Source organism: Pezoporus wallicus, unplaced genomic scaffold, assembly GCF_028554395.1.
Source record: "Pezoporus wallicus isolate ANWC-B61680 ecotype Strahan unplaced genomic scaffold, APGP_CSIRO_Pwel_v1 contig_8542, whole genome shotgun sequence".
Lineage (NCBI taxonomy): Eukaryota > Metazoa > Chordata > Aves > Psittaciformes > Psittacidae > Pezoporus > Pezoporus wallicus.
The window spans coordinates 2302109-2317046 of NW_026640148.1; the positions used below are offsets into that span (position 1 = coordinate 2302109).

General features: G+C 61.3%; 1 protein-coding gene across 3 annotated transcripts in view; it reads right to left on the minus strand.

Moving 5' to 3' along the window:
• CELSR3 (cadherin EGF LAG seven-pass G-type receptor 3) overlaps positions 1-14938 on the minus strand; it is a 29059-nt gene that overhangs the window by 7921 nt on the left and 6200 nt on the right. For all 3 annotated transcript variants that reach the window (XR_008973244.1, XR_008973243.1, XM_057417638.1), the window contains exons 2-21: positions 11811-12443; positions 10119-10341; positions 9575-9690; positions 8659-8747; positions 8094-8251; positions 7730-7893; positions 7207-7332; positions 6893-7062; positions 6504-6689; positions 6256-6366; positions 5834-6002; positions 5442-5583; positions 5179-5299; positions 4697-4880; positions 4516-4617; positions 3914-3928; positions 2327-2421; positions 1476-1685; positions 894-1077; positions 272-421 (exon numbers count right to left, since the gene is read on the minus strand). Coding sequence is in view for 1 of the 3 variants with exons in the window: in XM_057417638.1 (XP_057273621.1) it covers positions 272-421; positions 894-1077; positions 1476-1685; positions 2327-2421; positions 3914-3928; positions 4516-4617; positions 4697-4880; positions 5179-5299; positions 5442-5583; positions 5834-6002; positions 6256-6366; positions 6504-6689; positions 6893-7062; positions 7207-7332; positions 7730-7893; positions 8094-8251; positions 8659-8747; positions 9575-9690; positions 10119-10341; positions 11811-12443 (3348 nt within the window). In the remaining 2 variants the exon portion in view is untranslated. The remainder of the gene's footprint in view (positions 1-271; positions 422-893; positions 1078-1475; positions 1686-2326; positions 2422-3913; positions 3929-4515; positions 4618-4696; positions 4881-5178; positions 5300-5441; positions 5584-5833; positions 6003-6255; positions 6367-6503; positions 6690-6892; positions 7063-7206; positions 7333-7729; positions 7894-8093; positions 8252-8658; positions 8748-9574; positions 9691-10118; positions 10342-11810; positions 12444-14938) is intronic.

Below are 14938 nucleotides of genomic sequence, written 5' to 3' on the forward strand. Positions count from 1 at the left end.
GAGAACACACACACACACACACACACACATAGAGGCTGCTCTGAGGCTGGCAGGAGCCTTTGGAATGGGTGAGATCAGAGGCTCTGAGCCCTCAGAGGTGGCAGGTCTCAGCAGGGTACATGCAGACTAAATGACCTTTAAAGGTCCCTTCCAATGCAAACCATTCCATGATTCTATGACTTTTCCAACCCAAACCATCCCATGACTCTACACCTTCCCCACCAGCCGTGCCCCCCCCGCACTGCTCCTCCAGTGATGCTCACACGCTCACCTTCGGCTTTCGGGGGGCTGAGCACCGACAACGGCAGCACGACGTGCGTGTGGGGGTCCCAGGCGGGCTGGCCCCGGAAAAGGTTGCTGTGGTAGCGAGGGTAGCGCCGGCGCACGTGGGAGCGGTTCTCCATGCGGTCAATGCTCAGCACTGCAGCAGGGGAGGGAAGGCAGCTCCAGAATGGCCACCTGGAGACAACTGTGCTCCAGAGCACCCCATGTTTGAAGTTATCGTCAAAGGGACCGTATGAGCCATAGGCTGGGTTGTGGATACATCCCATGTTTGCACATGACATGAAATCCCAGTACCCACAGGCCTCCTTCCCAGCCCAGGTCCTTGCTGTCCTTGCTCTGCTATAGGGCAGACTCCTTCTGCCACTGAGCTTTTTCACTTGAGACTGGGAGGGAACTGGGAGTGGGCAGCACACTCCTGGGCCTGCTGGCTCTTGGTGGTGTGTCAGCTACTGCAGGCAGGGATGGGAGCAGGATGTCTCTCACAAATACCTCCCGTGTTCAAGAGAGCCCTCGCAGAGATGAAGTGCACTGAGAAGGGGACGGGTGTGATGGAGGAGCAGCTCTGCACCGCCCCAGCCAGGCCCCACCAGCAGCCAGCTCCTACTCACTGATGTTGGGGGTGACAACGCCAACAGGGTTGAGGTAGGTGAGCTTCATGTTGCTGGCCAGCGTGCCTGAGTAGTCCCGCAGCTGCTCCATGAGGCTGGCGCTGCCGTGCTCACTGTGCGGCAGCATGGCCCAGTGCTCCCGGTTCTCCAGCGCCAGCACCGCGCTGCCAGCACGCAGCAGGTTCTGCAGGGACAGGGAGGGAGGGAACTGCTGCCCTTGGGCCCCTCCTGGCTGCCCCTTCAGGCTCCCACCCTCAACACTCATCAACCAGCACTCTACAGAAACACCTTCCCTGCACCACTGCCAGGAGGGATGTGCAGGCAGCAATAAGACATCCCTGTGCCTTCCCAGGTTGAACAAACCCAGCTCTCTGCTACTCTTCATGCACCTTGTGCTCCAGTCCCAACCACAGAGGTGACCTCCAGGGCTGTCACTCCTGTGGGACAGGGTCTGTGTGGCACCGGAGAGCCCAGTGCTCTTGACGTGGTGTCACATCCTGAACCCCCCCAGAGACCCAGGCTCAGGGTGGCTGTTGAAGAGAAGCAGCAGCAGAAGCCACTGTGGTCTGGGGAGGGCCTCACCTCGTTGAAGTGGGCATCCTGTGTGGCTGTGAGGCCGAAGCCACGCTGCTGGCTCTCAAAGGCCATGAGGCGGGACAGCAGGCGGAAGGTGATGTGCACATCATTCCCAAAGTAGTGGTCCATGTGGTCAGTCACAGCCCGGAGCCGGTGGGCCAGCTTCTTGGCTTCAATTGTGTTGAGCTCAGTCTTGTTCCTCTCCAAACCCTCCAGCTGCCAGTGGGGTGAAAGGAAGGGATTAAACCATTAAGCAAGTTTCTCACTGGGAAACTGGGAGGCTGCAGGCACTGCTGGACCCAGGGATTATTTCTGAAGCCACAGATACTCTCAGTGGTGGTCACCAGAACAGGGAGCATCTCCAGCAACACACCAGGGTTGCACTGGGGCCAAGGAGATGAAAGGACAGGGCAAGCATCTAGTGCTCCTTCCCTGCAGCCTTCCTGGTTTCAGTTACAATTGGTGCATGGGTTCAATAAACTGGCCTGGATATTTCAAAGGGATTTGTCACTGGCAGAGTCTGGGGGCTACAGATGTCCCATGGAACAGACACCCACCAGCTCCAAACAGTCCAGCCCTGCTAAACTGCCTTCAGGGAGCAGTTGTGTTCCTCTCAAATACAGGGACAGGACACAGGTCATTTCTGACAGGGACTCTCAGATTAGATTAGATGGAACCAAGGGAAGTTCAGCTGAGCTCAGTGCTCCCACATGATGGGTTTGGGACAGATGAGAAAGGTGCTGAGCACTGTGGCAAGGTCCTCTCCAACTCCAGGTGCCCAAGAAAAGCTGAGCTCTTTGAAACCTTGCTCACAGAGCTCCTGCTCTGCCAGGGCTGCAGATCAGAGAGAGGATTACCAGCATAGAGAGCTCCTTGAAGGCAGGTGACGTGCAGTTGAAGAGATCTGGCTCCAGCCAGCCCTTCTCCTCATCACAGTGTCTGACGGCTGCACCTAGAGCCAGAAGAAAGGGCATGTTGGAAGTTCAGCACAGGATAGATGCCTCCCCTTTGCATCCCCCACCACAGAGACCCTCTGCACCAGCTAATCCCAAAGAGCAGCACCAGCAAGTGATGGGGAGGGCCTGTAACACCTCAGGGCTATCGTCCTGCTTTGCACCAGTACAGTCCATTCACCCTTGGTATGCACCACCTCGGCAAGCTGCTCGCTGCAGGAGCTGGGTTCCTCTGCGGGCCTTTGGGCTGCATCACACACAGTTGCAGAGGAATAAGTGCCTTGGCAGGGCTCAGGCTGGAGAAGCTCCTGGTCCCTCTGGGGATGTGTCTGTGTCCCCAGGGCACATCCGATTCTGAACTTGTGAAGCCCATGCAGCTCCAGGCGTCCCCTGCTGACAGCCTGCAATGTCTGCTGAGGGCCTGCTTCTCTACAGGGCAACATCACCAGAGGAGGACAAGAGGCTTGCTGTGGAGCTGGCAAACCCACCCCACAGATGAGCTCTGGCTGGGGCCCAAGGGCTGCCACACAGCAATGGAAACACCAGCAACAAACAGGGTCAGCTACTGACCACCACTAAAGCACTGCTAAAGCCAGCACACAGAGCAGTGTCCTGGGCTGGGAGCATCACTCTGCACACTCGGAGCATGAGGAACCCCAGTGTACCTGGCAGGACTTGGACCAGAACCTCCTGGAGATGGCACCAGGGCACAGGAGCCCACCCAGGACCACGCCTGGGGGAGGACAGCAGCATGGCCAGGATGGTGAGGGGGAGCCTGCAGCACACTCTTGTTGCTGCTCAGAAAAGCCCCAGTGACCAGCGTGACCCCCGCCACCACCTCCAGCTCCTACCTGTCCTCTCCAACCATGCTTCCCCAGCTGCAGAAGCCCAGGGACCATTGCAGCAGGGAAGAGGGAGGACACCTCCCCACTGCTGGCCTTCCCCCAGCAAGGACAGGCATCAGCAGGGAACAGAGATCAACTCAGCTTCAGACCTGGGCAGGATCCAGCCTCCAGGTCCCTCTATCCCCCTTGCCAGTGGGCAGAGGGCACTGGACCTTGTGTTGTGCATGTCCATCAGTTCCTGCCCCTGCTCGAAAAGCAACCCCTTTCCTTCACCCCATGGCCATTCCTCCTTGGCCCCACCACCCACTGCTCATCGCCAGCTCCTTCCCTCCCAGCCTAAGCAAGCAGGTACCAGCCCAGCAGAGAAGGACTCATCACAGCGGGAGCAGAGCGCTGCAGGCTCAGAGCAGGGGGTGGCAGGGGCTGCATGCAGCTGCAGCCAGGTTTGTGCCGGTTAGTGTGCTGGGAGCAGGGAACAGCGTGGAGGAGCAGCGAGGCCAGGCAAAGCATTGGGAAGACACTCGGCAGCTCCAGAAGCGGTGGGGAAAGTGCAGGGGTGAGCAGGGTGCCAGGCAGGAAGCAGGGGGGGAAAGCCACACGGCACAGCCCTTACAGCACAGGGGGAAGGAGATGGGAACAACCTTACCTGCACCCCTCAAGCCTGAGCACGGAGGGCGAGAGAACCGGGGAGAGAAGCGACAACAGTTAGGAGCCGAACCTGCCTCCTCCCGGGGTGAGCGGCTGGAGAAGGACAGCGTTTGTATTGTCCCCGGGGGCTTGCACTGCCCTACAGCCCCAGACCCCTGCTTGTGCCCTTGCTGTCACCCGGGACGGCCTCCTCCAGCCTGGGACACTGACTCCTACCCAGACACTCACCTAACGCACGCTGTGCCCTGCTTCCCTGGCAACACACACCGAGGCTGGGGCTGGTGGAGCCACAGCAAGGCACTGCAGGCACTGAGATGCCTGACCCCAGCCTCAAGCCCTCCAAAACTAAAAAACAGCAGGGAGAAGGTGGGGAACAAGGCCAAGGGAACAGCACAGTCCTGGGGTGGGTGACAGACCCCACAGCCTGTTCCCAGCCCTCTCTGCTCTGCCCAGGCTGTGGTATCTTGTTCTTCAAGTTCTTCCTCCCAGCCCTCAAGCCCAGCTAAATGGGACTGGGTCAGCACAGAGACACTGCTGGGGCTGCTACAGCCCCCAGCAGGACGGCCAGGCTGCCCCCTCCCCATCGCATCCCACACTCACCCAAGGAGCCTTTGGGACACAGCACTGCAGCTGAGAAGCCAAACTTGGTCTGGGGCCACCACACACCCGCCTTGAGGCTTTTGGGACAGCCGTCATAGAGCACTGTGGGGACACATAGGCAAGGGGCTGTCACCAGGTTGCTCACTCACACCGAGCCCACGCACCCAGTCCCCACACTCACCCTCGCACCCACTGGGTGTCACCTCAGCGAAGGGGCTGTCGCAGCCATTGCACTGGCGGCCGATGACCCCGGGCCGGCACTGGCACCGGCCCGACTCCCTGTCGCAGGAGCGTGAGGTGGAGCCCACGGGGTAGCAGTCGCAGGGCAGGCAGGTATCGCTGCCTTTGGGCCGGTAGTGGAAATCCTGGGGGCCAGGGACAGCCATCAGACAACCCATGGGGACAGCAGGCAAGGCCAGCGCCTGGAGAGCCACTGGAGCCAGGGCAGAGAAGGGCCAGGCTCTCCTGAGCTGCCCCCACTGTCACTGAGCCAGGGCAGGAGAGCCCCAGAGGAGCTGAGCAGGGACCCAGCTCAGAAGTGGGCACACAAAGCAAGGCCTGGGTAGCTGCCAGGCCTTTGGATGGCACAAGGAACAACATCAAGGAAAAGCAGGGCTACAGGAAAGCCATGGGCCATGTCCCCACATCCCCAGTGCCCCTCACCTTGCAGTGGCACTGCCCATTGGTTTTATTGCAGTCGGGGTCAAAGCCCTTGTTCACATCGCAGTTACAGGGCCCACACGTGGGGTTCCCCCACCAGCCCTTCGGACACTGCTGGTCCATCCTGGGGAGAGAAACAGTCCCACTGTTACAGCAACCAACCCCCCGGCCTCCTCCCCACCAGCCCAGGTGCTCCAAGGAGCCAGGTGGCACCGAGAGGTCCCTGGTCACAGAGCCATGGCCCTGCCCCGTGCCCTGCATCTCACCTGTGCTCACAGTACTGCCCAAAGAAGTTCTCTCCGCACTCGCACACGTAGCCCAGGGGTGAGCCTGGCTTGCGGCGACACACGGACTTGTTCTTGCAGGGGTTGAGGTGACACACATCCACACAGTCCCCCCCGTAGTACCCTGATGGGGGGCCAGAGAGCACCGTGTAAACAGGCACCTTCCCCCTGAGGGGCCAGGGTACCAAGGAGTGGATTGAGGGACTCAGGAGGGACTCTGCCCTCCAGAAGAGTTGATGAGTGTCTGACAGGGATGTGTCTTGCTCAGGTGAGGGACAGGAGAGCAGTGACAGGCCAGGAGGGAGCCATGGGGAGGAAGGAGCACACAGACAGGCATGCAGAGCGAAGGGGTGGCAGGGTGCTGCCCGCCCTACCTGGCTGGCAGACGCAGGAGTAGCTCTGCCACTCGTCCTTGCAGATGCTGTTGGCTGGGCAGGGGCTGGAGTCGCAGGGGCTCGGCACGCTGCAGCCAGCCTCCACCCGCAGGGCATGGCTGGGCTTGGGCAGCACTGTCCCAGTGACACTGTCACCCAGTCGCACACCCTGCAATGCAGGTGACAAAGTCACAGGGGAGGTAGGAGGTAGGACACACACAGCAGGTTACACTTCTCCTGCCCTCCACAGACCCACAGAGGCAGCCATCCCCCATCACCCTGCTGTGTAGTTTTATGGCTGCCTCATGGCACCTCAGAGCTTTGAAGGCTCAGAGGGAGTGTCACCAGCAGGACGGACCCATGTTTCCACCCCTCCATGTAACAGAGCCAATGGAAAGGGAAGGCTCAGAGCACGGACTCACCTGTATGCAGCCCCTCAGCCCATTCTGCACCTCGCCAGAGCCCAGGACTCCCCCGACGTGCAGGTGTTTCACCTTCAGGCCATGCAGCTCATTTCCAACAACCACTGTGTCCTGCAGAAGGAAGGCATTAACATGGGACAAGTGCTATTAAGCTTTCCCCCAGCCCTCTCCGAGGGCACTGGGGCCTGTTTATGCCAAGCATCCCTCACAGCTCCTGTCCTGGTGCAGGGGTCTCAGTCAGCACCTACCTGGTAGAGCCCAAAGTCGAGGGTGAGGGTGATGACGTAGCGCAGGTCTCGCCCGCTGCGGACGTCGCGCAGCTCCAGCTGCAGGTCGTGCCATCGCCCATCACTGAGCTGCTGCTGGTCCAGGAGGAGGCTGGTGCTGCGCCCGGAGCCCCTGCTCACCATGAAGGAGAGCAGCCCCCCAGACAGCTGCAGAGAGGGAACCACAGCTGTGAGCCAAGGCATTGCCAACTCTGGCTGCATCCAGCCTACCCTCCCTCTGAACTCGGGGAGGGAAACCCAGCCCTGCTGAGCACCCCTCCATAACCACCCTCTGCTGGGGCTGGGGTCAGCAGGGTGGGCAGGGTCCTGCTCTCCTGGGCTGGGGCACAGTGCTGTGGCTGAGGCCGTACCTGGCAGAGCAGCGTGGTGTACTGGCCAGCGTGGGCCTGTAGAAGGACCCCATCCGGCTGGCGTGTCCGAAATGCCAGCCCCAGGTACCAAGGCACCGAGATCTTCACATCTGTCTTGAAGTCCCAGGTCAGGACACTGTTGCCCTGGAAGTAGTGGGCATGATGCATGGCTGGAAAGGAAAGTGGAGGTGAGGAGGAGGGATGAGCACTAGATGCAGGACAGCAGAGCCAGTTCATCTCACAGGAACCCCTTACTCTGCTTCCACAGCAGCCCTCACACAGCCCTGCACGCAACCCCCTGCCTGTGCACTCACGGTAGCGACAATCTTTGCCCCCGAAGCCCACGGGGCAGTGGCAGGAGAAGGTTCCCCAGCTGACAGAGCAGGTGCCGCCGTTCTTGCAGGGGCTGGAGTCGCAGAAGGTGTGCTTGGCATGGCAGCCTGGAGGAATCAAGGTCACCCATATCAAACTCCACCTGCTCACCACCTCTCCCTGGCCCACAGGCAGAGGCAGCACTGCCCATCAGCCCTTTCCAGGCTGCCAGAGGGGCAAGCCTGGCTGCTCAGCCTCTCTGCACAGGCCCTGCCTGCTCAGGGATTAGGGTCAAGGCTGTTGCTGCTCCTTATGCCAGGCTAGACCTGCAGGCTCTGCGTGTGGGATCAGGGGACATTCTCAGGACATTAGCTGGGGTGGGGACTGAGGATTAGGGGGATCTGGAGGCCCCATTCTCCAATGGGAAGTTGCACAGCTCCAGCTGTGCTGCCGTGATGCTGTTACAGCCCAGCAGTGAACGGCAGTTCCCAGGACAGGGGCTGGCAGGAGCAGAGGTGCTGGTACCTGCAGCAGTGCCGTTGTTGGCGATGTAGGAGGCCAGGTCAATGCGTTTGCTGTCGATATACAGGTCTCTCATGCACCCCACAAAGTCCCGGTGAGTGACGGGGAAGTTTTCTGGCAGGTTGGGGACCCCTCCGAGGAGCAAGGGACCCGTGAGGTCCAGGGACCTACCAAGGACAGAAGCCCAGGGCTATAAGATCCACAGTGACCTCAGGCTGGCCAGCGCTCCCCAGTGCAAGGGCTGGGAAGCAGACATCCTCAGGGACAGGCACACAGAGCCGAGGTCCCAGGTGCACCACAGCAGCAGTGTCCCCACAACAACAGTGTCCCCACTGCAGCAGTGCCCAGCTGCCCCCAAGGAACTCACTTCTTGGAGCTGGTCTGCACGCCCTCTGCGGCACAGGAGTAGTTCCCAATCTCGCTGCCGAACTGCAGGGCCACGGAGGTGTCACACTCGTCCACTGTCACGATGGCCACCTTGTCCTTGGAGGGGCCCTGCACCACCCCCAGGGCGCTGACCCTGGGCTGAAACCCAAGGCAGGGCATTAGGAACACACTCAGACCCAGGCACCAGGGTCCTCACCACAGCAAGGAAGGGGCCTGAGCACAGCCCGGTCCTCACTGCTCTGCTGGAGGTGTGTATGAAGCAGAAGGAGCCCAAGCCAGCACACAGTGCCAGAGATGGACATGGGCATTCACACTCAGGCAGGTGACACTGGGTGACTCCGACAGCCCCAAGGGCTGACCTGAGGGTCAATCACCCACTGCATTTGGCTGCCTGCTCCACTGCACCCATCCCCAAGAGCTCAAAACCACCTCTGCCTTCTTTCCGGGGCAGAGTCAGAGAACAGGAGAGCCAGATCTGCTCACTCACACCTTGCAGGGGGTGCACTCACACCATGCATGCGTGGGGACAGCCGTGGCACACACACCTTGTTGTAGTAGCGGAGCTGCAGCGTGTGCCACTGCCCATCACTCACACCTCCTGGCAGGTAGGGGCTCACCACCGTGCTGGACTCCCCTGCAGACAGAGATGATGTGAGCTGAGCTCTCCCACAGCACCAAGCCCACGGTGGACCCCACAGCCTCATGCAGGGATGGAGAAGGGCTTCAGGGAGACAGCTCAGCACAGCGGCCTCTGCTCGTTGTGGCCTTGCAGCAGGAGTGGGGTGGGGGAGTCACAGCCCTGGGACCAGCAGCCAGCGTCCGTGCTGGCTCCCGTGTCCAGGCTCCCTACCAGCATGTCCTGGCACCCTGCATCTGCCCTCCTGCCAGTCAGCCCAGCTGCAGCAGTGGCAGAGTGGCCACCCAATGCTGTGTGCAGCGGACAGGGGAGGAGAGCAGGGCCCAGGATGGGAAGGAAGCCTCTGTTGTTAACACAAGACTCCAGTGCTCCTGGCAGCTGAGCCTTACACCCCTTGGGGCAGACAGGATGGATGCAGGAGGGGCACAGTATGGGCACAAAGGAGCAGAGATGGGAACAACCGGATAGCAACCGCCCTCCCCAGAGGGTCCTCCTCTCCGGACTGGCTCACAGCAAGGCAGGAGGTGGAACTCACAGTGACAGAACGGGGCAAAAGGGCAGCAAAGGCACCAAAAGGTTTTGGGAGCACAAACCAGGACAAGTTCACTGCTGTGCTTGCATTCCTAAGCCCAGGGAGAGTCCTGGGACAGACACCCATCCCCTGGGCCATCCACTGACACTCACCAACACCTCTCTCAGCCCCGTTTGCCTTAACACAGGCTCCACCCAGGGTAGCACCCTCCTTCCCCTGCTCTGCGAGGGCCTCCTCACAGCTCCCACAGCACAAACCCCATAGCAGGGATTTGGGGTCACCCCAAGCCCACCTGTGGAGTACTTGAGCTGGACCTGCCCCTGGATGATCTCCACCGCCAGGAAGTCATGCCGCTCGTTCAGGCGCCCGTTGTAGAGCAGGAGGCCGCTGGGCTCCACGGTGCTAAACCTGGGGCAAGGAGGAAGCAGGAGGGCAGAGCGTGCACCAGGGGCACGCAGGGATCCCCGGTCCCCCGTGCACACACCCAGCTCGGGGATGGGGGGAGGCCCGGGTCTGGCCCTGGGTGCAAACTGAGGTGGGAAGGGGCTGGGAGCACCCAATGGGTGCTGTGGGAGCACAGGGGCCTGGCATGGAGGCAGAGAGCTGGCAGCAGGGAAGGGATGAGACACTGAAGGAAGGCATGAGCGGATGGCAAGGGGAGACGTGCCAGTGCAGATTCAGAGCCCTCTGGCTGAAAGAGCAAGGGCAGCCCCAAGCCAAGGCAAAGCTCCTAACACCAGGGTGTGGGGAGCACCAGCCAAGCCCTGGCCAGGCCCAGGGCGCACCAAAGGCACCAGAGCAAGGCGAGGTGACCGGCAAGGGAAGAGAGGACTCACGAGAGCGCGAGAGTGAGGTGGAAGCGCTGGCGCAGGCCCCGGAACATGACGAAGGAGCGTGGTGGGAAGGAGCGTGCGGACACCTCGCAGAAGGGGCTCTCGAAGCCGCCCGCCGGGCACTGGCAGCGGAAGCCGCCATCAGCGCCGTTGGTGCAGGTGCCACCGTTGCGGCACACGCCGGGAGCGCAGCGCCCGGAGCGACTGTCCACTTCACAGTTGTCACCTGCGGGCGAGACATGAGAGCTGCGGACACAGTGAGCACCCACCACCCCCTGCCCCAGTGCAGGCCTTGTACCCACCATCCCTGCCCCAGGTCTGGGGGAGGTGGAGCTAGCGAGGGACATGACAACCCGGGTGTCACCCAAGGCTCCCCCAGGCAAGCCAGCACTGCCAGCCCTGCAGCACAAGCAACCAGCCTGGATGCATTGCCAGCTTTGGCTGAAGGGGAAAGTTTGGACCCAGGACAGGATGGGAATGGGACAGGAAGCGACTGGCCATGGCTGGGGTGTGCAGTCCTAAGGATGGAGAGGCAAGGACAAGCCAGGGAAGTCCTGGCAATGCTGAGAGTGTCTCCTTGGGCACAGAAACTGTACCAGCCTGGGACAGGCATCACAGCCCTGGCTCTGGGGTGTGGGCACAGCCCAGGACCACTGAGCTCCCCTGTCAAGAGCTATGGAAGTCTCACCCACCCTAACCTAACCCTGCAGGCTCTGATGCAGGAGCAAAAGCCAAGAGGAAACCAGCCAGGAGAGGACACCAAATACTCCTGCACCTCACCGGTGTAGGCACCAGGGACGTCCCAGGCCAGCTCAGCGGTGCAGGGTTCTGGCCAGTCCCTGTTCCCACACACCACACAGAGAACTGCTCAGCCTCAGCCACAGTCCTACACCCCAGGGCCCTGCTCCCATTACTTGCTCAATGGCATGAAAGGAGGATGAGGAGACAGCACAAAGTGACAGGGAAACGAGCTCATTAACCCTTCTGCTAATGGCTGTTCATGCCTCAGATGCCGGGGGTTAATTACCACTGACTCTGTTATCTCACCAGGAACCACGATGGGAGAGCAGCTCCGAGGCAGCCATCTGCTGCTGCACTCCCCCTGCAGCCACAGCCCACCGTCCCCAATGGCCAGGCATGGGTCTCCACAGCCTGCTGGGGACTTGTGGCTAAAAGACACTGCCTAGTCCAGGGATTACGCCATGGCTGGGACCAGATCCGCATGGATCGCATCCCACCTGGTGGCGCAGCTGGGCCCAGCCTCCCCTTCTGTTCTGGGGGGGCAGCAGCTCCCCGAGCGCACATGGGGCCAGCATGGGCTTCACACCTCTGCAGGCCAGCTGAAGGCTGGCACAGGCTGAGACCAGCACCTCTGATAGTCCCAGAGCCCAGCACTAGCATGGGGCAGGGCCAAGGAGCCTCCTGTGCCCCTGGCAGGGTCCAACCTGGTCCTGCTCTGTGAGAAAAGCTGGGAGGTAGCACTGGGGTCCCCCGAGCCCTCCATCCCACCTCCCTGCAAGACAGATTTCTATGGCAACCTCAGCCCTGCACATCCAGCGCCATGGAAACACGGAGAGCTGGACACAGAGCCGGGCCTCTGAAGACAAAGAGGGGCCCCAGCACCCTTCTGGGCAGAGCACCCCGCCATGGTGCCAGCCACCCCGAGGGCCACGCCGGCCATGTCCTGGCACTCACCCATGAAGTGCTGGCGGCACACACACGTGTATCCCCCCTCCTTGCGGGTGCAGCTCCCGCCATTGCGGCAGGGGTTGGAGTAGCAGAGGTTGATCTCCGTCTCGCAGTAGTCCCCAGTGAAGCCCTGCGGGCAGCGGCAGCGCAGGCCAGCGATGGGGTGGATGGGCCGGAACAGGGTGGAGGGGGAGGCGATGAAGGGGGCTGAGCTGTCGAACTTGAGGACGGAGATGCACTTCATGTAGTTCTGGCAGGGCTCCCGCAGGCAGACGTTGTCGTCGAAGGGCAGCACCTCCAGCATGGAGGCGCCCGTCAGCGCCATGCGCTTCATGTACAGCTGCTCCTGCAGCTCCTCCGAGCTGAGGTAGCGCCCGCCCCGCGGTGCCAGTGCCGAGAAGCTGACATTGAGCACCGTGCCCCCCACGTCCGTGTCGTTCTGGATGTTGAAGATGAAGATGTCCTCCTTGGGCGTTGCGAGCACGGTGGCCACCCCTTCCAGGAAGGTGGTCAGCAGCGGGGAGAGGAAGCGCTCCTGCCACATGTTCTCCAGCCGCACCGTGATGCTGTTGGCCAGCATGTCCTCCGTGATGATGATCACCCGCAGGACGCACTGGGCCGTCACGCTGTGGATCCCGTCTGTGGGAGGGAACAGGGACATGCTGCAGGTCTTTGCCTGCTGCCCGGAGGGTCTCCTCCCTCCCACCCCGGGGCACAGCCCTGCGCTCCACTGTGGCCCCCAAAAGGCCCAAGTCCTTGGCTAAGGAAGCGTGGAGCCACAGCTCTGCCACTGGGGATGGAGGGGGAGCGGACGGTGTGGCTGCACCTTCTGCCTCCCTTCAGCCTCTCCACTGAGAGAACTCTCAGGTCTCTCGGGTCTCCTCCCTGTGCTGCATCTCGGCAGCAAACTGAGCACTCAGAACAAAGGTGCTTAAGAGACACAGGCAGAAGAGGTCCCAGCAGGAGGTTGGGCAAACACAGGAGCCAATGCCAGGGTCTGGGGTGTTTTGCTTCCCCACTGTGCCCCGTCTGCCTGCCCCACGTGCCTTCTCCTGCACTCTCCTACTGCCGTTTGCTTCCTTTCTCCTCTGGGGTCTCCAAGGCTTTTGTGCCTGTCTCCCTGCTTCCCCCCTTCCCGCCATCTGCTCCGCATCTCTTCCTCCCTCAGTCCATCTCCGGTTTGTTTAATTCTCTTTCATCTTCATTCTCCTTGGAGACCAGCTCCCTCCCCCTGGGACCCTGTACCACCGGAGCCATCTCCCAGGCACGGGAGCACACTTGGAGCCCGCTCTCTCCCTGGACCATGACCCTGAGCAGCATCTCAGCCCCACGTCAGGCACACTCATGTGCCAGCATTCAGGCTGCAGGGACACAGGACACGATACAGCCCGGTGGCAGCAGCTCAACCATTCCCCTGCTTCACCTCACCCACCTACCCAGCCCCAAGGCCAGCGGATCCCGCTGCTATTGGGGGATCCAACCTCCGAGCCTCATGAGCAAAGCTGCCTTTGCTATTCCTCTCTTGCCGTGGCTGCCGCGCTGCAAAGCCTTTGATTTCCCCCAGCCCTTTTGAAGCCCGCAGAGCAGGAGGATTTAAGGACTGAAATATCTCCCTTTTCCCCCCCTCTCTCTTCTGCTCTTCAGAATGTGACAGCTTTCTGGTGACCCTGCAAATTCTCATGCAAGCACTGGGGCTGGAGCTCTGGAGATAAGGCTCGCGTGGGGCTGGGGAGCAGCGGTGCCAGCACAGTCACCTGGGAGCTGATCTCCCGGAAAAGGGGGGTTGCTTCTCTCTGAAATCCACCTGCTCCTGAGCCGTATGGAAGCAAGGTGAGAAACCACCCCTCGGTGGTGCGCTGGCTCTGACAATGCAGGGCAGCAGGAGAGCAGTCACAAAGAGCTCTGTGCTGCCTGGGCTCAGCACAAGGAACCAGCATCGCCACCTGCACTCCTGAGGCACCTTCTCTCTGCAAGAGGCTGACCCAGGCCGGGGGAGGCTGGAGCACGGTGAGAGCCACAAGCCTGGCTCAGCTGCACTTGGCAGGAGATGCTCCCATACCCCCAGAGCCTGGCGAGGCAGCACCCTGGGACGCCAGCACCCTGAGAGCAGCTCCCTCTTCTGCAGGAAGCTGTGCATGTCCCGTTCCAGCTCTTCTCCCTTTGTCCCCTCCTTGCACTCTGCCTCTGGCCAAGGCAAGGCTGAGCACGGCTCAGCCCAGCAACCCCTTCCTCTGCTCCCTGAGCTCCCGCTTCATGTGGAAGCAGCCTGGAGGCCCAGGGGACAGCTCTCGCCCTCCCCAGGGGCTGCCGAGCGCCCAGCAATAGGCAGGCAGACATCTGCCTGATTTATGGCTCCCATTAGGCCTCGGCTGGCACAATGCTGAGCGCTGGAGCAGGCTGGAGGCCAGCAACACCTCCCAGTGCAAGGAGGCTGTGGCTGGGGAAAGTGGGCTGCAGGGTGCCCAGCACCCTTGGCATTGCCCAGCCCATGGCACTGAGTACCCCTTTCCCCACTCCCCACAGCAGCGTGGAGCCAGCCCTGGCCCCACAGCCATCCTTGGTAAGCTCCCCCATACAACCCTGTCCCACCACAGCATCACACCCAGGGCTGGCTCTGTGCAAGGCGAAGCAGATGGTTAGAGAATGACCTGCTGCAAATGGCAGGAGGAAGCTACCAAAGGCAAACCCAAAGCTGGCTGGAGGCACTGACCCCCCTGGGAGGCATTGTCATCACGACTGCTCAGCCTTTCTGATTAAATCCTGTGGCCAGAGAGCTGGTGTCTGGCGAATATTCATGTAGCAGAGCCCTGGAAACATTGCCTACAGGGAAAGGAGCAGGGAGAGGGGACACGAGGGGCTGGGCAGCACCGAGGCATCCTGTTTGCACTTCCACAACTGACAGCAACCAGCTTCAGCAGCAGGGAAGCTGCAGAAGGAAGAGCTCTGGACAGAGGCGGACAGGCAGCAGACTCCTCCTGGGAGCTGCCTGCCCACCTGGGACAGGAGCTCTGGGCCTGAGCTGGAGGCCTCTTGGGGAGAACAGGGCTGCCATCCGCTGCCCGGCTGTGTGCTGTGTCTGCCAGGGCAGGAGCCCACCTCTCCTGCCCCCCCGTGCTGCCAGAAGCTCTCCAGAC